Source organism: Larus michahellis, chromosome 1 (genome assembly GCF_964199755.1).
Source record: "Larus michahellis chromosome 1, bLarMic1.1, whole genome shotgun sequence".
Lineage (NCBI taxonomy): Eukaryota > Metazoa > Chordata > Aves > Charadriiformes > Laridae > Larus > Larus michahellis.
Genome location: NC_133896.1, coordinates 116,395,595 through 116,420,817, shown reverse-complemented (window position 1 = coordinate 116,420,817; position 25,223 = coordinate 116,395,595). Strand labels below are relative to the sequence as shown.

General features: G+C 33.9%; 1 protein-coding gene across 1 annotated transcript in view; it reads right to left on the bottom strand.

The window, feature by feature from the left end:
* The window catches only part of NCAM2 (neural cell adhesion molecule 2), a 301,713-nt gene that overhangs the window by 43,485 nt on the left and 233,005 nt on the right, over positions 1-25,223 (bottom strand). The window contains exons 13-14 of the mRNA XM_074599962.1: positions 4,642-4,761; positions 2,630-2,751 (exon numbers count right to left, since the gene is read on the bottom strand). Of these exons, the coding sequence (XP_074456063.1) occupies positions 2,630-2,751; positions 4,642-4,761 (242 nt within the window). The remainder of the gene's footprint in view (positions 1-2,629; positions 2,752-4,641; positions 4,762-25,223) is intronic.

The window sequence follows — 25,223 nt, the reverse complement described above, 5'->3', positions numbered from 1 at the left end:
GGTCCCCATTAAAATTACACAGTTACTATGAGAAATGTTGTTAGAGGGTCATCTCCTGCATTGGACAGGATGCTTGTCTAAGAATGCCCATCACTGCTCTTCCTGGCTGGCTACTGGGGAGCAGTTTTCCCTTCTCTTTCTCTCTCTCCCCCTATTCTTTCCTAAGGTAACTTTGAAGTCAATGTACAACATCAGCTCCAGGCTCCATCAGTGAAGCTTTGTAAGATTGTCTTGACTTTCTTTGTGCAACAGCATGAATCAATTTGAGGCCGCTACTCGTAAAAATTGCACAGTACCAATTTTTCTGGAAGACATAACAAAACATGAAGGTTCTTATTATCTGATTATAGTTAGTAAGTTCTACCCATAATATGAATAAACTGATGTTCGGAAAGCTACATTTGACAGAATGAAACACATGATTTCCAGAAAAAGAAAATTTACAATTGCCTATTGCTATAATATCTTAAAGGCTGTCCTTCTCCCATTTAAAAAATAAAAATAATAAAAAAAAAATCTGTAGACAACTTAAATATGAGGGAACTGACTCTTAATAAGACATAAGCTGTTAAGAAACAGAAGGAAGGAAAAGCCACTGATGTCTAGCTTGTTATCCTATACGGTCTTTGAAGATACAAGCAAATACATTGGTCCAGGTGCTAATAATGAGGCTGGCAAGAGTTATAGGAAAGCTAATTAAACACGACCAATGGCAAAGATAGAGGAGGAGCAGTCAACAGATAATTAAGAACTTTAAATAGCATCCATTCATTCTGATTAAAACACCAAAAAAATTATTGTGCTTTTTGTTGCAAGAAGGCCTTTAATTTAGTCAAATTGCTTTTCAATCGGAAGCTTAAGGAGATATGGATTTGAGGTCCAAGTAAAAGCTATCTTCTTCAGTAACCTGTTAAGTTTCCAGCTACTGCTTAAACTGTACATTTATCTTTCAAGAACACAAATTAAAAGTGATCTTTTATACTATAATATTGTACCTTATTCAAAACACTAGATCAAAATCAGGTTTCCAAAAATATACAGGATAGATCCAAAATAATTTAGCTTGCCTAAATCACAGAAACAGATTAAATTCCATATATTGCATGCATATATGAAATCCAAATGGTTTATTTTCTTATCCTCTTAGTTATAAATACTTAGAGGCATTGCAATCTAACTAGGAAGCTCAATCCCACAAAATGGCATTGTATCTTGTATTCCATATTTTACTACCTTCTCTCTTCTTTGCAATTACTTTTCTTTTATGACAACTGTACTCACTGGACTGAAAGTCATTTAAGAAGGTCAATCAAGATTTAGGGATCAGTGATATCAGAATAACTGCTGGTTATTCCCTCAGGCTACTCTTAAAAGCTCTACAAAATTTTTCTCTATTGGTTTGGAGCTACCAATCTTCTTTGGTTATACTTAGCTTCGGAAAATCATTTTACGTGCCAGGTTTAGCATTTGGATAATCCCAGAAAAATCACCAAAAAGTGACGTTCTAGGAAACGCCAGGAAATGTGACAAAAACTATTACAAAATAAGGATTTGGGTTTTGGGAACACTAAAACAGGTTCTGCATTTAATTTCTCAAAGATTTCTTGTTTCTGTTAAATACATTTCTCACTATCTTCTGTTAAATGTCATTTAACATTCCCAATCTCTTTTAGACTCTTAAAACTGCCATGTAAATACGCTATTGAACTCTGTTAAATGTCTTTTTACTGGGTCTAGTCAGAGTCAGATAAAAGTACTATAATCTTCCTAATGGAACACAAAATTATTAGAAAATGCACACTTTTTAATTAAATTCATTGTTTTTGCTAGCTGTATAGTTACTTCTTCAACCCAATCATTTCTAAGCAGTATATCAGGAAATGAAGGATATTTTAGCTACTTTAATAATTAAAAAAATAACTCTTTTTTTTTTAATAGAAAAAGAAATAACACATTGCAGAAAAGACTGTTTTCTAAACTTGCCACATTTGGTGAGAACATCAAATCAGATTCTAGGTGACAGAAGACAAGTAAACTCTGCATGATGGCTGTTAAATAACTGATATGTACACTGAAACTCATCAAAGTCTGAACAATTTGCCAGTTATTTGGCTTTTTTAAGCTGACCTGTGGAATCTAGAAAGATAGAAAATATGAAACATGATCAGATAATTAATCTCATTTAAAATTAATAAGGAGCACTGGAATATAGCTTTCTATCTCTAGAAAGCTATATATCAATACAGTCATATTTGTAACAGGTTAATAATTTGCTGTTCAAACAACCCTTAATTATGTAACTTTAATGTCTGCTAATGTACTGCACTTTTGAGAGCTGAACATGAATGTTCTTCATTTACCACGTAACAAACCAGCGAATATAGTTTTCTTGTTAGAATGAACTTTCAATGATACATTTAGGAAGAGCCAGGTGCTTTTCTTTCCTTTTTTTTTATATAATGTGGCATTAGCAACGTAGTCACAAGAGAAAACATACTATACTATATCTTCTTTTTTTGCAAAAAATCCCAATCATTTTGTTACATTTCAAATCATATTAACATTCTATCTCTTAAAAGCAGATATTACTAAGCAAAACCCACCTATTTTGATTGACTGAAATACTTACACTTCTGTATTTGACAATATATTCCAAAATGGGCGCACCCCCATCATCTTGTTTAGTTATGCTAAGTTTAAAACTCTTGCCACTTCCTGGTTGCCCATGAATTGAAGGGGGGCTTGGCTCCCCTAAACAACGGAAAAAATAGTAATTAATAATAATTCAGCAATAAGATAAGTCTTAAATTACAGATCGGAGCTTGTCCACAAGATTATTAATCAAAATCTTTAAAAGGAATACGATCCTTCCAAGCACTGCAGAACATCCATAATAAGTGTGTTAAATGTTTTGCTTAAAGTATGTTCTAATGTAGATTAATTATCTCACATGAGGAAACAAAATTATGTCAAGCATGAAAGAAGTATTAGTTTCTTTGAGACTTTCTGACTTTTGATGCTTTGAAATGTAATTTACTTCAGAAATGATTTAGGCATCAGTTCAGCAAGGCTGGTGAGCTGCTCGTCACACTGAATTTTAAGACTAACCTTAAGCACGAGCTTTAGTCCTATGTGCAAGAATTAATTGTAATACAGATATCAGGTAAATTAACTGTTCAATAAATGTGCCAAGGCAAAATTACATACTTTTAGAGTAGACTATATTAAGAATAAATATGAAGAATAAGATTTACAAAAGCAAAACAAATTTTCTCTGTAATGAAAGGATAAAAATATTCCTACATGTACAATTGAAGGGTTAATAACCAGCTTAAGCCACTTTGCTAATGGAACTTCACAGAATATTTATCATTTCTATAAATTTTAAGTCAGATCCTAAGTGAACATGTGTTGTAATACTGAAGTGTTATCTTCAAAATATCTGTAAATTTGCATTTACCCAGAGAGATTCAGTTCCTTTAGAAATATTTTTAATATTTGTGTTTATCCCTTATCATGGTAAAGATAAATTAACTTGCACCTCAACATAGCATAGCTTTCTATCAGATAACATATATATAATTTCTATCAGTTTCTATCACTTTTTATTAGGTATGATGTTCCATATGAATAACAGCAAATTATTTTATCTGTCGTTCAATATATTTAGAATATGCATATACTTTAAAAAAAAGGAATTTGAAAGCTGACAAGTTACTGGTCTTGGACAGAAGAAACGTATCAATAAGAACATTTTGTAATAACACGGAAATATTTTATGTTCTTTGTAGTCTTTTGCCAGTCTTTTGCGCAACTTGTATTATTCATTCCATTAGGGACAGTATTCCTAACTATACTGACTAACACGCTACTCAGAAAACAGTTCAGCTGCAACAGATTTATGAGACACTAGTCTAGTAATACTTGCTAATAAATTTTGCAATATATATTTGAGTACTATACAGTGCCATCTGATAATTCCTTTATTTTTCTTCTCTGTGTTTAATTTATTGTTTCTATTTAAAAGTAATTTGAGAAAAATATTTTTCATTAGCCCTTAATATTTAAATCTGAATTTCTTGTCTATAAAAGATATTACAAATATAGAATACCTTCATAGCATTTATCATTTGCATGTAATCATAGTTAAAACAATTTATTCTCATAATTTTTCCATAGTTTAAGATTTCTGTTTGAGGCTTCATAACTGCAAAACTTGTGGCAGCATAGTTTGCTGAAGAAATGTCTCCCAAAAGGGCCAATTCATTTCTCATAGATATCTATAATGCCCTGAGTGTGAATGACAAAAAGTCCTTAATCTAATATCTTTCATGGTTTGTGCTCTTCAATGCAAAAGAAAGGTTTGCCTAAGTCTCAAAAATATGGGTAACGGGATAAATTCTCCAGTTTAAGTTCATTCATGCTATTTGGTTGGGGGGGGAAGGGACGAGGAACAAAACATGATTTATGAGAAACAATGTAAAGACTGACGTTATACACTGAGAGGTAACGTATAAATATAAAACATATTATCCACAGTGAAGCATACCTGAAATTATTAGCTGATCTGCAGATAAAATATTCTAATAAGAATATTTATATTCATTTATATTTTCATTTAATAGCACAAGTATTACTTACGGACAGGTAAAGTCTGAAAGATCTCAATTTTGCTATACTCTCCTTGCCCTTTTCCATTTACGGCAGCTACTTTGATTTCATAGGTCGTATTTGGTTCCAAATTGCTGAGAACAACCATTGCTAAAGGAAAGGAAAGAAAAAATATGGGAAAAAAAATTGATGACACAATAAATCTAAAAAAAAAGTCAGGCACTTTCATAATTTGTTTGTTTCATTTGCAACTTAAGAGTTCCATTTTTTAATGGTCCGATGGTTCCAGACTTAGCTTTCTTGCTAAGTGTTAATAGTCCCCTTTTTTTCATCTGCCTAAAATCATTGCTGTGACTGAGCAAGTTATGCTTCTGAAGGAATTTAATGTCAGTGTAACAGAAACCATAGGCAACAATTACGGACTTTGATGGCAATTGATATTTTATGTTCAGGACGTGAGCACAGGAAATACAAATCTGGCAAAAAACTATGGAAGTTTCCTTTCTCCTAGCTGGCAACGGGCATCTGATGCATGTTGAACCAACCTTCATACAGTTCATAACTTGCCGTTTTTCTCTCATGGAAAGTAGTATCAATTATCCTCGTTCTACACTTCTGGATGCAGCTACATGCACATTAGTGGTGAATTACTGGTGCTATGGTCTGCCAGTTCAACACTATGTTCAAGACCTAAATGACAGGTAGTTACGACGATCAAGGGAAGAGTCCTACTAAGGACCTGAGAGTGAATTAGGCATGTTTGTACATATTTAAGAGGAGGTGTATGGAAATGCATATTAAGCTATAACCCAAAAAAGTGATTTGGGAAGCAAACAGGTGTGAACTTAGGACATGCTTTCAGAAATCAAGACTGAATCCCTGGCAACAATATTTCACACAGCCTGAACCTATCTCTATGATTCTATCAGAAATAGAAAACACGGGAAATCTTGCCAAAAAGAATATTGCACAGCACTAAGAATATTGTTGCTGTTATGTACAGCAACAAGTCTACAAACAAACTCTAGGAGAAGGATGTTGGATTCCAGGATCCTTTATGGGAATGCAGTATTATATTTTACCATCGTACTGTACATTACTATTATCAATGTTGAATATGCACTTGGAAACTTCAATCCACATGGAGTTCTTGGATCATTACCCCACCTTTACAAGAAACCTTCCTTTTATTGCCGCTACCGCAATTGCATGCTTGCTGTTTGCCAGCTCTGTGATGAGCTCTCCAGATGTCAGATTCATACTGGGAAACGGACATAAATTGGATGGACTTTACTGGAAGCACATCAATATTTGTCTTGCACAGAAAAGCAGGGGCTGTATTATCTTATGAAAGGATACCGCATTGTAGTGTCTTGAGAAAGAACCAGTAGTCTCTTTTTCAGTCTCCAGGGACCCTAGGTTTTTTCATTATAGAAGAGTGTTTTAATAGTTGCTTTAGGCTTGCTTTTCAAGTTATATATTTAATGAAAGTATAATTACTTCTGTCAGTACTCTTTGTTATTCTTTTGAGTCCAAATTTATTAGATTTTCTTTCTTTAGTTTCTGCAGCAGAAAGACAGAGGTCCCATTACATGTGGAGCTAAAGGGATTTAACGAATTTTGAAAAAAATAGTAACTTTTACATTTCACACTCTATTATAAGCACTTTGCATGAATTTGCCATTGAAACATGATAAGTGCTTTCTTGTAAACAAAACAGTAGAATTGTGTGTCTTCCGGCATATTTTAGCATTATCATCTTCATGAGATTTAAAAATATCAAAATTTAAAGTATAACCATGTCATGAAAAAATAAAGTACCATCATGAGAATAAGAATTCAATTTGGAGAAGGGAAGGATTTTGATATATAACATTCAGTTATGGTAAGACAAAACTTAAAGCCTATATCAAGCTGTAGCAATATTTGAGTTGCCTTTCAGCCACGATTACTTTCCAAGGCTGAATAATTTCAGTAAAAATAAACCTTAGGGCATACTAAAAATTAGTGTTACTGTAAATGTTTTTAAAATTTAAACAACATAAAAGCATGACTATGAGCCTACACTTAATAAAATGCAAATGTGTTAACTATATAAAACCTAAGGATCTGATTCTATAAACACTTGAGTGACTCCTGGGGCCTATCTCAATGAATAAAATTACTTATACATGTATTTAAAGAATCAGTGTCTACTTTAGAATCCCCTGCACAGCACTATGCATCTAGATACAGTGACTCTTACAAATGCATTTATGGAATTAACCCAACTAAATCTGGTAGCATAAAAAGTCCTCAAAAACTGAAACCACCTGGTATTAGTGATGCTATAATGTGGATACATTTTATACACAGGAAAAATATGTATAACTGTGTCCTCTTGGAAAATGAAGAAAATAACCATTCTTGATCAGAATACTTTAAATACTCCAGTTGTAAAAGAATATTTAGAATAATTAAGTAAGATTAAGGAACTGTTCCACAGTATGTGAGAAAAATGCAAGGCTTAAAAGCAATCTAAGAGTAGTGAAAACTCCCTGCTTGATAAATGTTGTACATTTTTGAAGTTAAGAATGGAAGAAAATACTAAGTAAACTTGTGGGGTGGTTATTTTTTTTTGTTGTTGTTCTTTTTTTAAGATACATATCTGTCATTTAAGTATAAAATCAGCTTATTCATCTTTCCATATACAAATGCAACTTCTTACAAATCCCTGGTCACAATGGATATTTTGAATACGATTTTCAATGATCACTAAAGTAATTAGCTGTAAAATTTTAAATAATATTCTGAAAGGAAATACAGGACTTTCACTTTTTGTATATGAATATGAAAAAATCAGTTCACTGCATAGTGTATGTATGAATTATGCCCTTGCCATATTCAAGGGCATATATCAAGTCCCAAATATAATGACAGTGAAATTCCTTTATATCTTTCAGAATGTAATTTGAAAATTTTCAGTCTTTTTCTGCCTGTCCTATCTATCTGCTTCTGTTTTCATATTTTCTTCTAATCACAATATCTGCATGCTTTATCTGAAGAACTCAATTTTGTAGACTAACAGGTTTTTCTGGGATTATTCACATAGTGATTGGTTACATTGAGGAGCAGACTTTGAAAAAATACTCCAAAGAGGAAGAAACAGAAGATTCTCCTGTGAACTCTGCAGGTAATGCTGGGCTCAATTAACATGGTGCACAACAGCTCAGAGCTTAGCGGTTTCCACTTGTAAGAACACAGACAGGGAGGCTGCAAATCACATGGTACCCTTGGAGGAGATCACGACACAAGAAGCTACCAGCTATTTTGGTTTTGGTTTCATATACCGTATAGAGAGTTTAAAACAAAATTATAAATGCTTTTTTGACAGGGTTTGCAAGGAACATAGTTTTTTTAATTTTCTAGAATGGAACTTTAAAGCAAACGTAACAACCAAAAAGAATTAAGCTTTACCAAATAACAAAATTCAGTTTAACCTATTCTGTGGCAAGAATCCTAAAGTTTAAGCAACATTAAAAATAAAGTCCTTATTTTTTATTATACTGATTCTTCTAATTTGCAAGTAAATCTAAAACATTAAAGGACAAACACAGTACAGAGAAAAAGCCATAAAAAATATACATTACATAGACAACACTGCAGAACACCATTGCTATTTAAAATACAGGGTATAAGCATTTCAGCTAGAAAAGTTCAATTTATTATTGCAGAATTTTAACTACTATCAAGATGAACAATAGGGAAACAACATCTTACAGAAGATTTGCTGTGAAATAAATTATACCATAAATCTGAGTCAGTAAAAACAAAACAAAAATCCCCTGCTGCTTTTCTGGTCCAGGAATAGGTTGTTTATATTACCTTATTACAGTAGAATGAGAGGGGAAATGCCTGACTTATTAAATTGTCTTTTCACCAAAGGAAATCTACCTCAGAAATTTCTAAGGACTGTGATATATTACATAAGCCATCACCAAAGCAAGGAAGGTTAGGGGAATTAATAGTACAGTTACAGCACATTAGTCCCAAAGTAAATCTTATAGGAGGTTAATTAAGAGAAATATCATATTGATACATTGTTCTTATCAGAGAGCTACCTGTTGCATAAAACAATATTCTTACAGTTCCAAATTCAATCCCTTGAGGATGTCCGATATAACTAAAGTAAGATATAAATTTATTTTGAAACAAAGTACCTGAGATATATCATTGCTGAAATATCATAGTCACTCATATATATTTCAGATAGTGGCAGCAGTTTGAAATTTCTGTCAGAGGAGTATTACAAATTTTAGGAATTTTTTTTCCTATTTCTTTCCCTCTAGTCTGAATCTCTGTTATTATGCAGACCGAATGCAGAATGAATACTGTGCAGGTTAACAAGTGGAGTGTTTTGATTTAGCAGAATTTTCTGCACCTTAAACTCATTTTTTTACTACTCTCAAAGAAAAACTGAGTCCCCTGGAAATACTTGAATCTCAGAGGAAAAACTGAACAGTATTTTTATGAAGCTTAAACGGGTTTCTCTTTGTGATGTTGACTCATGTTCTTTTAAGTACAGAAGAATAAGACACACGAAGAGAGCAATGAGGAATCTATGGTAGTAGGACATGTGAGGAGAAAGGTGAGGAACCTATGGTAGCATAGCTTTAAGGTTCTGTATGAATATCTCAGACTTTTGTAGATGCCGCACAATCTGAGGAACTTCTCCCAAAACCTCTGTCTGCCTGGCATGAGCAACACAGTTTTGTCCACAATAGGAGGAAGACTATGAAACTCTTTTTCTAGCTGAGCCTCACAGAATTAGCTCACAGAAGTGTTGAAAAAATGAAGTTAGAAATTGCCACAGGGGAGAAAGGGGAGAAATACATGAAAAAAATGAAAAAGAGTTTTGCTACACCATAGGCAAAATGTTTATTCATATGCAAAACCAGTTGCACTGTCTCAGTTCCATCTGTCTGCCTTGCCCAAATAACAATTAATTTCATAAATACTCATTCTAGCATCTGGCTATAATGTCAGGATTCAACTAACATAAATAAATGAACTTAATAATGAAAATATTTCAAGTTGCACATTATCTGAAAAAGCATAATGGTATCAAATCCTACTGCCAGTGATATCATGGGCATAACTTCCATTAATATATATAGAGACAGGATCAAGCCTTAAGTCATTCCCTAAAATGTATACTTAGAAACAAATGCAACCATTTTAAAAATCAGAGAGAATGGCTCTGTCAGGAATTTCCATCATTCTTTGCATTATAATTGTATGATTATTGCATGTGGTAGATCAGGTATAATTAAGATAATATAATGTTCACTAACATTAATAATTTCCTTAAAAAATACTTTTCAGTAGTTGATATAAAAAATGCACTTGACAAAAATTGATTTAATATTTTGTGTACAGCCCCTAAAACACAATTGTCCTGTTAAGCTCCTTTTCTCCAAATATTTAATTTTTATTTATATTGGGTAGGATTCTGATATATCAGATATACGAATTGAACCAGAAGTAGCATCAGCACCCGACAGTCATACAGAGGATTACCTTTGGTACCTATTTTTGTTGAAATAAAACTAAAAAGAAAAGATTAAGTAATCTATGGGACAATTATAAAATGTACAGTGATATAAATTAATGAAAATAAAGCAAGCAAGAATGTAATCCAAAGCCCCTAGAAAAGAGCAAATTTGTGGACTGGCAACATGGTTTACAATATATTGAATCAGCATTAATCCAGAAGATGGGTTTTGTCATTTAACATACTTAGGAGGTAAGAATGAATAGGTTTTCTTTAGAAGTTCATTTTCTAGTTTATTTATTTAAAAATCAATGTTCATTCAACCTGTATTTAATCTAAATCACAGCATAGCACACCATTTAGAAAAAGAAAAAAATCCTAGGTGAAACATTCCTGGAACAAAAGCAGTTTACTGAGGTAGATCATTGTATCAGTAAACTGCTCCCACAACCTTATTGAGAACTGAAGCATACTTGCATGAATTGCACATGAAGTAGTCATTTACACAAACTAGTGTTAAGAAAAATTAAAAATTATTAATTTCATGTAATATTTTTAGGCTATAGGCTTAGAAAAGGTATTTATACCCCCATTGATAAAAAACCCGTATTATCATGATATGTTCTTTAAATTTTTGTACTATACCTAATTGGCAATGATATAGAATATTTTATGAACAAATTCTGCCACTTGTGCTGATTAGTCTCTTACCCTATCAACAATCCTGTGCAACTAGGATCTGGCTTCAGTAGATTTTGGTTCTTATCATCGATAAAATTGAATTTATTTTTCAAACACACAGTCTCACTTAAAATGAAACAAAACCATAATAATTTTACTGTTATGCTATAGCTGTGTAAAACATTTTGTAGTTCTCCATTGATTTCATTGTATGCCAAAATCTTTTTTGATTACTATCAAAATATTTTTGCAAATTTGAAGTAGTTCCTTCAAGTATCTGTAGTTAAGTTGCTTGTTCACTCAATTTTTCTTAGCTGCTGTTTTGTCTAGTTCACTGAAGCTGCAGATGACTTGGACAATAGTATGTCATATACTAACCCAAAGGATAGGAATGTATACAGCCAATTTTCCTGGCCTTCAGTACTCCAGTACAGTGTAAATCTTAAGAATTTTCCTCTTGCTATCTATCCCTTGCAATTTCAGCTTCCTGTATAATAAATCTGCTTCTGTTCTTTAGTTATTTGGTTAAATCTGACTACCATAATCAAGCTCTGTTCTTCTTGTTCTTATCTCTGGCCTTTCTTTTCTTGGAAAAGGTTTGAAGATATTTCCACACTCTTAGCCTGATGTGTGTGCAAGGTGGGGTAGGTCAGGAGAAGAGATTCTTATTAAAAATTGTATTATTTTTAATGTTATTGCTTTTAGTGCACTTTTGGCAAAAGCAAAATTTCCATAATTATAAATTGCCAAAATTTCTAGGAGAACACAAGCTATCACTACTAATTCCAACTTGCTATTCTTGTTCTCTATACAGAAACCTTCTAAAAATATGAAATGACAATATATAAAAACGTAATAAGAATATATAAGAGTATGTAATGGATATACTAACTATTCATAAAATAATACTTTTTTTGTCCTAATTCTCCTGATTTTTCATATCACCAGCATTAAAACTCATGTAGGTGAATTTTCCTTTCTCTTTAATTCCTTTAATTTCATCTTACTCATATATATAACCCAACACTTTGGACCACAAGTCAACTTCCCTTTCTTAATGTTTGACACAGCACTGCTTCTATTCAATTGTTTCTGTATTGTCCTTTTATACAGAAAGAGGTAATAACCTATTTTGCTATTTTGATTACATTCTATTTCTGTAAACAAATACATTTGATTTTGGTTTAGTTTTCAGTAAGAAGTATGTTACTTCCAAAATTATATTTTTTGCAGCAGAGAACAAAGCCAACATATGTCTTTTATCATGCTAACAGTATTTGCTTCTTTTCCTCAACTGTAATAACAAATTCACAGATATTCAAAGCTTTACTGAGAATGGGGTTGATATCTCTTTTAAAAAACAGCCCTCCCTTTCTAATCTCTTTATCCAAGTTTTCAGTTTAAAATTGCCTATACAAGCTTTATGATGACCAAAGCCAACTGCTTAATACCACACCTTTAAAAATGGAGTTAACTAACTTCCATAAATGGTACTTGTATCTCTTAAAGGGATGGGAAATGGAGGGGAAGCAATATGAAAGGGTGGAGAGAGAAGGGGATAGAAGGGGAAAAGAAGAGGATAAAGAAAGAATGGACAATTAAAAACTTACTAGGTTTCCACACATTTAAATTTTGGGAGAGTGCTTGAAACAGTTGCTACTCCCCATAAGATCTTAAGCAAATCAAATGCATACTTAATAAACCATTTCTTTACACAATTCAATAGGTTAAAATGGAAATATGTATTGAGTTTTAAAAACACACAACTTAAATGCATTTCAAAAACAAATGCTCTTTGAATAACATAACCTTTAAAATGTCAGGTCTCCAAGTACTCATTAGCCCTTCATTTTATCATTAAATGAATAATTCTTTTTGAACCAGCTTTTAAGAAATACCTATTCCATTTTTTTGTGTGTGTATAGTATTGTGGGTGTTCTGAAGCGGTGAAATTTATTTGGTGATAAATCAAACAACTTTCATTGATGGCTAACCTTTTGCTATCCTAAAATTTAGAAGCATTAACTCAAGTCGATCAAAATTATGGAAATGAGTCTCCTGGAGACTGGTGAAATTTAGCTCAGTCCTTAGAAGAACCGATCGCACTCTTGTAATTCAAAACACACAAGCCCGAATCCCAGTTCTCTAACTCAACTAAAGGAGAAATAGTTGCAGAAGCAGAGACAGCAGAGTTCCATCTGGCTAACCCTACTCATGTATGTTCACCCATGCAGGCTGCAAGAAGATGCAAAATAGAAACCTTGACTAGTTCAAAGATAACTGTAGGTCTTTGGGGCAAGGGTGAAAGGGTCCTTCATGTCAGGCTGAAAGGCTCAGGAATGAGCAGATACATGCAGCAGGCAAATACATCCAAACAAGGCTGCATAGCTCATTGTCACCAGCATGGCAGACTGCCTACTTGAGCTACGTTTGGAGCTGGCAGATTGAGAGAAGTTTATTGACCCCCTCTAGTAAGTGCTGGTAGGGCCAAACCTGCGACTGTGCATCCAGGAACACAAACCAGACCAAATAGGGTCCAGCAGTGAGCTACCAAGAGGAGCCCAGGGCACGCGAACAATAAGTAGATGCTGAGGCTTAGTCTGATGAAGAGGATGCCAAGGAGCGATTGAATACTCACCTACCATCCCTTCCTAGTGGAAACAAAATCAATGGTGTGAGACTCTTCTCAACAGTGACAAACAGCATAACAAGGACAACAGTCATAAACTGCAACTAGGCATGTTCAGACCAGCTATTAGAAAAACTTATTCACTGGGAGATAAATGAAGCACTGAAACAGATTACAGCAAGATAAGAGGGTGAGGAATCCCCATCCTTGGGTGTTGAGACTGAGTTAGACAAAGCCACGCCTGACCTGATCTAGGATTGGCACCAGTCCTGCTTCAAGCAGGAGATTAGACCAGGTAAACTCCAGATGTTTCTTCCAACCAATCTTTCGATGATTCTATAAATTGGTTCTTGGTTCCTGGACCCCCATTTTCTCCCCTGCTGTAAAACTATTGTGCGCTTCTTAATACAAGGATTTTAAAGTCTATTGCTTGAAGAAACAGCCAGCCATTTGAAAAAGACTACACTTAAAACTTTTTATGAAACAATAAAACAATACATTAAAATCAATGGGGATTTGGACTGCTGCCAGATGTTCCCCTAATCATGCAAAAAAAAGGTATTGTTCAACATGCTTTCTAACATATGACTAATGTTCTAAGTGTAGCAGCATGAGGGTTCATTGTTAAATATTTATGTGACTATAATTGCTGCAATTTTAATAGTACAAATTACACTGCTAAATATAAAATCTGATGAAGTTAAACCTTTCCTAAATCAAATTTATTTTCTGTAGACATTGACTTTAAAATTCTCCTATAACAAGAATTTCTAAGCCACTGAATACACCCGAAATTCCATTGGCAATATGAACACATAAAGACAATAGAATTAAGTCTTCTAAGTATGTAATACTTTATTGAATGAATATACAATACTACAATATGTAGTAAAGGAATAACTGCGTTAATCTCATTGCAGAAAGGCGATTAAGGCCCTTATTAAGATCATTTATGCTGTTTCATTTATCCCTTTTTTTTTTGTTTGTTTTTGAACACCCATCAAGGCTAAAGACAATGCTTACTGGGAGGTGACCTAAAAACTAAAACAGGATCTTCTAAGAGGAACAGGGATTCCATTTATTTGTAGACCACAAAGAACATGCTGGTTGTTACATTTCAGCTCATGCCACTATGTATTCCCTGTCTTATATCAAGGTCTGGAATCCACCCTGGAATACTGAAGGAGGGAGTGTATTTTGACGGGGGAGCTGGAGGTTAGCTATGAGTGCATACCTTCCTTTCCTCTATGCCTGCTACAGTTACACCACTTTATCTCATTCTTCAATTGTATAAATCAAAGTGTACCCTATCCCAGTCTCTCTCATATATGCCAGAATCTAGAATCTCTTACATTCCTTTGTAGGGCAGAAAGTATGACATTTGTTTCATTTTTTCCTGCCCATTTTTCTGCTGTTCCTATAATGGAGATCCTGATGTGAGCCAATATCCCATTTGAAACTTGCAACACAAAGCTGGAGTTGAAAAGGGTCTCCTACATTGAAAACTCCATTTGGGAGTTCTTCATTACTGAGAAATCTTGAGAAAAAATGTGAGCTAATCCTCACTTGAGTTCATAGCAGACAAACCTTGTATCTTCCAAGCACGAAGTCCACAGTAGTTTCCATGGTGCACCTGGAAAGTGTTAGGTCGAATGTGCACATGCTAACTTATCCTAAACTAATAACTGATTACTGGTCCAAATATCTTCCCTTTTTATCACCAAAAGAAAAAAAAAAGAAAAGAAAAAAAACTGACAGAAAATGTCTTCAAGGTGTAAGAAAATAATGGCAGCAGTTTACTTTTCACACCTGCACCTTCTTCCTATTGTCAGCCAAGTTCTGCAGAGCTAGAGTGATCTTTTTGTTCCTTTGAGACTTTGCAGCAGATTTAAGGTGATTCATGCAATTCTCTAGTTTTGTTATGTTGCTACAAAACGGCACAGTGTTAAAGACACAGATAAGAGACGACCTTCTTAACCACATGAACCCAAAATACCTAAGAAAATTACTCTTTACTCATTACTACAAATATATCAGTACTCTTACAAAGCTCCAAAAGAGATATTAAGAATTCAGGAATTCTTAACGCTAAACCAAAGGAATATCTGTGGAACACAAAGGAATGAAAATTTCTAATACTGGCCTCAGAGAAATAGAGATTTTCTTTTTATAGGGAAACTAATATATGTTAGCAAGACTCTCATCTCAGTTGAGACTGCTATTTAAAATTCCACCACTTTTCAACTTTATTGTAATTCCGCATACTAATAGCAATAAGCAGAACAACATATATAAAATCTACATGTCTTTGCTCAGTTTTACCTATGTACAGAGAATTATTATACTCTAACATACCACTGAATTCTTTATTAGAAATTGAATTATTTTCTCTTCTCTAAACTACTTATTTTACTTGCTTAATTTCATATTCTGAGCAAGCCGCTAAGTCTGAATGCCAACAAAAGTAGTCTCCTATGCACTTCTCTCGAATGGTATATTAATTATCACTGACCAGATTTTTTAAACTGGAAGCTCTCATTAATACTAATTGTGCCATGACCAAAGTATGTTGCTGCAGTCTTAGGAGCTACCTAGGAAGCAGGTGATGACAAAGGAGTTCTGCCTTTCATTCCTCTAACCTATGCAATTTTCCACTCCGGAGCATGCAAAGTGTGAGAAAAATAGACTCTACTTACTCTGTTACCAAATGCAGCAGCTGGCAAAAACCTAACCACCACCATTTGAGGTAAGACTAAATCAGCTCCTGGTGACTGCTATCATCAGAAGCCATTCTCACGGTGACAAGCAAAGGGACTAAAATGTGATCTCAGATGTGTGTTTGATGACGTTCACTACCGTGAAAAAGTGAAGACCTCAGGGCTGACATGAATGATGATTTCAACAACAGTTCTTTTGTTTCTTACATGCAAAGATAATTTTCATTCATAACTTTTTCTTCCTCACGCCCATCTTACTCCTGCATACTATACTTTATTTCTTGCCAATGGAGAAAGGAGAGACTTGATAGAAAAAAAGTGATAAAAAGAAGATTCATTTAATGATACCATGAAATGTAATACAGATAGGGCTATGCTATCTCTCTGTTGTTTATTGTTCTACGTGGCAGAAGGAAAACTCCATTCGTAACTACTCTGTCATTCAATGGCCTTGAAAATACTTAAACAATATTCTATCCTTCAGGAACACTTTTCAATTTTGTATTAGGAAATGCAGCAGAAGTTTATATACGCATAAATATTCCATAAGTGTACTTTACATTTTTGTAAGCAGATTGACAATGTAAAATAAATGTAGACGAATACAATACAGATTTGAAAGGCGAAATTTGCAGCTGCACCATGTATCTCATTTATCAGTTATTCATATCCAATATTGCATTGCATCACTCTCTACTTAAGAAGATTTACACTTAAGAGCCAGATCAGCAAGACCTTTACATCAGATCAGCATGTCTGCTGCAAATTTACTTGACAGTGTGCCATCATAAAAAGCCTGAAAAGGTCTAAATAGGGAGTAGCGAAGAGTTATCACAACAGAGGAACACCATGTGAAATATATTTGGAATAACTGATTCTCGATTCAATTGCTTATTAAAATATTTGCCACCTATTTCTTGCAATCAAAGTGTCTTGCATTTGTTCTTACAGATTTTCTAGTCTGTGTCTTTAAAAAGAAAACAACGACACATGAACATAAATCACATTTTGCAATGAGCTTTGCCTGTTTGACTAAATGCAATTGCAAGCAGAATTACAAGCTACTGAAGAGAGGAGTAACCTCGGATATTGGCAGTGGTTGTATCTGCATTACACTCAGTTGCTTTTAGTTATGAACTCATGCTGTGAAGTAAATTGTCTGGGTTTTCTTCACTTCTCATGACATTTTATTCACCTTTGAATGTGAAAAGTTCATTTCATTCTCCTGATGATTCTGGTCTGTATAAAAACCTGAAATATTTAAACCTAGCTTTCCCTTTACACGTCTCCTCACTTTCCAGTCTCTCTAATCCATCCATGTAATTTAGTTTAAGACATTTATTTACAACCCAACCTTTCCATCCACATGAGAATTTTACAGCAAAGATTAAGCTGGATGGAGGCCAAGAATAGTACAGACAGAATTAGAGGGATGAATAACTTTCTTACATGCAGGTACACACACAAATTAATTTGGATAAAAAGTGGTCTTTTTCCTACCATGTAACAGGGGTCTATATTGGTTGCAAATTGCGTCCATTCTTTCACTTTTTTTTTTTTTTTATTAGTTGTATGACATCTTGCAAATTGTGTCATGCCATTTTATCCCAAGAATTTAGGTTTACTAAAATTAAGGACTTTTTCTTCATGTTATTTGTACTTTTACATCTAACATCATCACAGCTTAATAACATATATATTTGCAACTCCCACATTCTTACGATTTCAAAGCTGGTTTCAGTTGAGAAAAATATTTTTGAATCAAGCTAAATATCCAGTTTCTTTTGAAAGAGAAATCCCATGAGTTTAGGCTTAGCAATAGTATCATACGTATATTAACTGATATCAGGAATGATCTATGCAGATTTATTTACAATATTATCAATTATTGCCTACAGACAACAGACAATTTCTTAAATTAAATCATTAATTTAAGTCAATTTGACAATGTGACAATCAATGTGACATTTTAAGATTCTTCATATTGTGCGTCATCTACCACAAGTTCGGTATAAAGTGACAACAATTTTATTTTTTTCATCTGTGTTTTCGCTGGTCTTAAACTGTCTCCCTAACAGTCTGCTAAATGGAGAACCAGATTCTAAAGCTGAATTCACAACCCAGAAATGTTTTATGAATGACTTCTGGCATCATTTAACATATATGAAAAGATCTCTATTTAGATCTCTTCTAAATTCCTGAGTACATACATGATATTCCAGAGATGCAGAAACATTCCTCAGGAATAGCAAGTGTCATTTTAGAACTGAATGTGATCACAATTCATGTCACAGGGAGCCATATCCGACAGATATGCCAAGGAATTCAATGTCTCAAATACTTACTAAAAATGTATTTTCCCACTGGAACAGGCTAATGAGCGCATTTTTCCTTCTGCTTTAGCAGCTTGCACCAGACATTAATTAATTCTGCCTTGAAGATTTTCAACTATCAAAATAAATTTGAATGCTGACTTAGCCTACCAAAATATTTGCCACTTATTTCTGTTTGATCTACAAATTATACAGATATACTTTACTTAATCATTAAACTCATTAAGAAAATTACGGAATTTTATGGGGTTCATATCTCTCAGGAATTCATTTGAAAGTCTTCCCAGTTCAATGGTGAAGTATTGTTACACTGGGAAAGCGTTTGAGTAATCAATGGGGTGCATACTTTCATGCTTCAGTACAAAAGAAGCAGGAAGTACAAAACTGACAACCTAAGATGTAGTACATGAGAATTCTAATTTATCTATTCGATTTCTTCCCCATGACAATAAAAAGATACAGTAATCGCTATATTTTAGCATAAGAAAGGATATCTTTTTGCATAATGATGTTTCTGAAATCTCCGTGGAAATACATGCACTATAAACTTCTAAAGTCTTCTGAAAGAACGTCTTTCCATGTGATGTCTATCAAAAAGTCTTGCTTAAAGACCGAAAATGGAGTTCAGTAGTTTTACCCAAAAACCTGAACTGCACAGACAGGAAAAATCATCATTCCATTGCTTGGAACGTCATATATATTACAAAAAGTAAAAGAGAAAATGGAGTGACCTTATTTCAAAGACCAAAATATTTCTGACTATAAGGATTATAATAAGATTTGCCTACACACATATATGCTTTCTCACTGGTATAGACAATTCAAAAGTAAAAAGCGTAACACAGAGGTATAACACTTCAAGTTTTAATTACATCATCAACACTGGCATGTACATAACTTCCTCTAACTTTAAGGACACATAGTAAAAAGGCCTTAAGTGCCAGCCATGCCACACAGCACAGCAGTGTAAAAACGTATCTTGGGTAACAGAAAATCCGTTCCCTACTATAGTGTGCCTAAAAAAAAAAAAAAAGTTACTTGCATGTCTAAAAATAGTACAGACAGGACCTTGTTTAAATCCCCTCCCCCACTAATTTCACAAACAAAACGCTAAATAAGGAATTCCCATTCACAGAGAGATTCAAAACTCAGGACAAAGCCCTGGGCACCCTAACAAAACTTTGAAGCTGGCCCTGCTGCAGCCTGGGGAATTTGGAGCCAATGATCACAAGGTCTCTTTCTTTCTATGATTTCATGAAGTACATGAAATTTATTGAACTTAGGTGAAAAAAAAATTAACTGAACCTGCTGAGATTTGAATGTGAAATTACAAAGAATTACTTATTTCAGATTTGATCTCCAATTTGTCAAGAACCAGACAGAAAAGAAAAAAAATTGCTGAAAGCAAATACTAGCATGAGCATTCGAAGTTTGAGAACTCCTTAACAGCTAAAACCAAAATATTAAATTTATTGAAATCTTTGATTTATTGCATAAGATTAAGATGCTGTACACATTTTCTTAGTATTTTTTTCTTCAAAATAATGCCTTTGATTCTCTCTATATGTTATACTTATTTTGCGGATACATAACATAATAGCACTTGTAGTCTACCTGTCAACAGATTTCCTTCTCTTGTACAAAGAATGAAGATTTCAGCATTTCTTAGGTTGTAATATTTTTCATCCTTTCATTTTGCATTATAATGTAAAGTTGTAAAACCATGTACATTCAATATTTAACTGCTTTTTGTATGTAGCCTGATTGTGCTACTGCAAGATTTTGAAAATTATTGTCTCCTTCGATAAAATATTCAATAAAAAAGTATAAGCATATGTTGGTAAAGCATCTCTGGTGTGTTTTGACATTACTGCATGAAACAGAGTTATGAGTAATCCATTCATTATTGAATCATATTATATTTGGTGAATTATTTCATAAAGCTTCTGCTTTCTGTCATCTAAAGAATCTCAAATGTCAAAAGACAAAACATCCTTTATCATTAAAACTCAAAACACATAAATAGATTCAAAAAAGCAGCTTTTACAACATGTTCGTTTCCTATATTTTTTCTTCTACCCCACATTTTTGGAAACTTATATATAACTTTAGCTTAAATAACTTGTCCATTGTAGAAAATACTTTATGTTAGTATCCTACAAAAGCTGAATTATAAGTCCCGGTATAATTTGGTTAAAAGACTTGAAACTCAATAGAATATCTCCTGAAAAAAAACATGACCTGGAGACACTAGCAAAGCCCAGATGTTTTGCTTTCTTGTTTTCTTTTTTCTTTTTTTGGAAAAAATATACAACATGAGACATTGTTTTTTAAGAACCAAAGTTAAGAAGAATGCAGGGTTGTTATGTTGAGTAGCTACCTGAACTTATTGCTTTAAAAATGATGTCAGAATAGGCATTCTTTGAGTATGTTATTTTTAGGGCATTGCTACAGATTAACATTGAAAGAAAATGTGGTGGTTTTTTTTTTTAAATTGAATTTTTTAAAATGTAAAAAATACAAGAATTTAAAATTCTACCAAACCTTTCCTAAAAAAAATCAGAAAAAGCAGTACCCAAAAACAGATTTAAAAAAAAAATCCAATCTTAAATCTGAGAATTTCCAAACACAAGAACAATCACAAATATCAAATACACTACATGTATGAGCTGAATATTATATCACTAAGGTCTTGATCTAATGAAAAGATAGAAAGAGAACATTATGAATACCTCTTAATAAAAGAGCGCATTTTTTCACTTTCATGATAGAAACAGATACGGGAGTAATAATACTGCAGTTCAGAAGAAGCAAGAGAGAGAACAGGAAGACAAAGGAAGGCTATTAGCTACATAAATCCAAAAATGTATATATCTCATCTCTAAAATGACAGTGACAACTATCCACATATCCCATAGGTGAATTTCCATAGTAATGTTAATTTGAGACTGGGTTTTTCTGCATTCTTCATGCTGCTCTACCTCCAGCAAATGGAGTGGCACTAGAAATGCAGAGACTGGTTTTATGTGGTATTGTATGCTTATATAAATATTATATGCTTTGAAAAGAAAGATCCATTGACATGTTTCTCTATTTATCTATCTATCTGTAAATTGGAAGTAGGAAGGAAAAAATACTAAAATTTTAGTGGCCATACCCATCTTATGCTGAATTATAATGTGGAATAAAGTTTCTTGTATTCCTGTTGAAGAAATCCAAAACTTTTCAAAAAGAATTTTTTTTGGGGGGGTTTCAAATGTATCTCCACAGTGGCTTAGGTCTGTGTATAAGCTAAGTCTCTTTCATTAGAATACATCATTTGCTGCCTGTGAACCAGAATGATTAGTGTTTATAATGCTATTAAGGCAAAACAAGACCTTCATGCCTTCTCTATTAGAGTTATACCAGTGGTGCTTCCTGAAGGACTGAAGGGATCTGAAGAACTGAATCTCACAGCCTCCAAGTCCATCCTATTTTTTCCTTGGAAAATTCAATACTGCTTGAAAGGGAAAAAATAATACAGGTTTTTTCCCCATGAAGTCTCTGCTGATTACTCAGAAACTGATCAGTGAATGTCTTTTTTTAAAATAAAATTGCATGGAAGATTGTGGTAAGAAACTTTTTTTCCCAGCACAAGTATCTTTGTGTCTACAAAGGAAAGCATGGCACATGCCCTTCACCAGTTGTTATCGATGGATGGGCAATACCCCACACTCAGGGATTTGGCAGCTGCCTGGCTGAAAGGATGCAAAGACTCCTTGGAGAATGAACCTTGCCAATATTATCCCCGCTTCCGTTACTTCAAGATTAGTAGGCTTCTCTGCACTACTGACAGGGTTATAAATGTCTGGGCCCTGAGGACATTCTTAGCCCTGACTGTCCCTGACCACCCACCTGCCCCAGGCTTCCAGCCCGCAGAGAGCCCCCTCATCCCATGACTGTAAAGTGAAGCTATACAGAGGTTTGCAGCTAGTTTGCAACAAAACAATTTTCATATTCAGAAGAGCATCTAACAAATGCAGAAAAATCTGGCTTACATTTGCTCACTGATCTCTTGGTGAACTATGACAGTGTTGATTGTGACTTTTAAATCCATAAATAGCCTGAGTTGGTGTATCAGAATGATTGCTTCGTTTTCTCTGCTCTCTTTCAATAGCTGCAATCAGGACAAGCTTTCAGATGAAATCTTCTTCATTATAAAAGACAAAGGGGAGGGAACAGAGAGACAGATATTCTTGACTCCAGCTCCAAGACTCTCGAATTTTCTCCTTAATTTGATCGAAAACAGCTCAAACTAGTACACTTTGAGACAAAAGCCACCTTCTGAGGGAGTCTTTGAAGAAACCAGCAACGTTCTTCCGAGATGAAGACAATTGCAGGCTGTTTGAACAGATTTGCATAGAATCCATTGCATACGGCTTAATTTTTCTGATTAAACTTATTTGTATTTACTGGATGACTGATTACATCAGAATGCCTAACAACTTTGGTAAGCATCTATCGTATTTTTTCATATAAATAGAAACAGAGAATTATCCTGCTTGTAGAAGGTTTTATACATAATGATTGGGTCATAATTATAAGAAAATTAGTTACTTGTTAGCGTTAGCAAAATTCCTTTCATCAACTTTTTGAAACATCTATTAATCATTTATTAAGACTTTAGTTATAAACTAACTTCTGTGGCACATTTCCATGATGTTTGTTTCATTTAAAGATACAGTTTTCATTCATTTTATGAGTTTATGGCTGTTCTCTGTTACGAGATGAAGACAACCACAATATTCCTTCTGGTCATAGTAAAGAGGGACCAGAAGACCCAGTTTAGCCTTGACAGTCTCTGTATTGGAAGGCCAACAGTCTCCCAGGCACAACTATCTCCTTCACGTAGGTTTTTCTGCCTCTTTTCTTTAAAAGATAGTCTTGGAATTTACACATTACCTACATTGCAGCAACAAAAGGCTGCAGTGCTGTTTTATCACTCCTGAGCTAAATCAGTCTGGTAAAAAACATCCTGTAAAATTTCAGTATAGTTTATCACTGGCTGCTGGGAAAAAATCATGACTCATGCATTATGTATGCATCATTACTTGAGATGTGCAAGCAGTTAACTGTCCCTGTGTAAAACGCATTTATATCTGACTCTTAAGTCATAAACCTGTCTCCAAAATGGGAACAGATGAAAAAACGATTTTGTTTCCATTAAAGACTATTGACCAAGTATGGAAATTGTGATGACCTGACTACAAATCCTAACACTGAATACTGACTGTGTGTAGACTGAGGAGTCTACCTCCTCAGTCAGCTGAGAAGATGTTGAGGCATGGTAGGAAAGTGGTCCTTAGTTACTTAGAGCGAAATGAGAAACTGTCTCAAAAACATGTAATATTTTTATCATTCAAGACTTAAAAGTAAACTAAAAGTCTCAACAAGTATAAAGAAAACAAAAAAGAAGCCTTCACAGTAAGAAAAGCTTCTTTAAAAATTATTTCAGGAACTGAAAAAGGGATTTGAAAGAGGATGTCTCGATGTTATACTACCATGACACTGTAAGTAGGCCAAAACAAAAATGGAGAGAAGTTTAAAGAGATGTCTTACAGCAGTTGCTGAAACCCTTGGAATGCTCAGGAAACAAGCAAAGGCTGAATTTTTCGGAAAGACTCCAGTTACATTTAGCAATACTTTCATTAAAAAAGGACACTAATATGTTTTTTTGGTAATGTGGGAAGACTTTTTCTGCTCTGTGCTGTGCAGTCTGTGTTTTGGTAACACATCTGATTTTTCCAGTTTGGGCCTACAGTACCTCACAAACAGAACAAGTTTTTAACTCATTAAAGAATATCTGCAAGAACTTACAATAAATGCAACTAGGTCCCTTTTGATTTCCCTATCAAATTACATAGTGTAGCACCAACATGATTTACAAAAACCAGATGCCTCCTGCTTAACGAATATTTGAAATTCTGAAATAGTTTTTGATTTCTAAAGTAGTTCAGAGATAAATTCAGAGAAATACAGGATATACAATCTCAATCTTTCCGTGCAGGGGTATACAAATAGAGATTTCAGAAAACAGCATGAATTAATTATGTGTCTAGAATTAATTTTTAATATTGTCCACCGTCCTCTCAGTAGTTTATCTTCCCAATATTTATCTACTTGTCGACCAAGATGACTCTTCAGGTTATTTCGATATTTACTAGTTTTCTGCCATCACTGGAAGTAGTCTGTGATAATACACACTATTAAGAGGTACCTTTAAGATGTCCAAAATAAGGGTGACCTATTTTATTTTTTCAACGAAATCTCTCAGTCTTGCACTTGGGGGACAAAGAAATGAAGAAGAAAATACATGCTTGAAAGAAGCTAAACCCCCTGAAAACTTCCAAGTGAGAAAGGAGAATAAACTGAAAAAAGTAAGGCAAATTACACAAAAGGAAGGTGTGGGGCAATAACAAGACAGCATGTAGGAACTAATACAGTCCTTTTCTCAAAGAAGCTGTATATTTAATTTTAGTAGGGATGGCAGCAGAGACCCTAAATACTCATGACCTACTTCACAGCAGTATTGTCTTCATATGGACTGCAGGTATTTGTACCTGCCACTCTACTCTCTGTTTTTAGAATAAATTACCACACAATTCAAACAGGTATTGTACTACAATAATTCCATGAAGATCAATTCATATTATCACCAAAATGAACTATACACAACAACT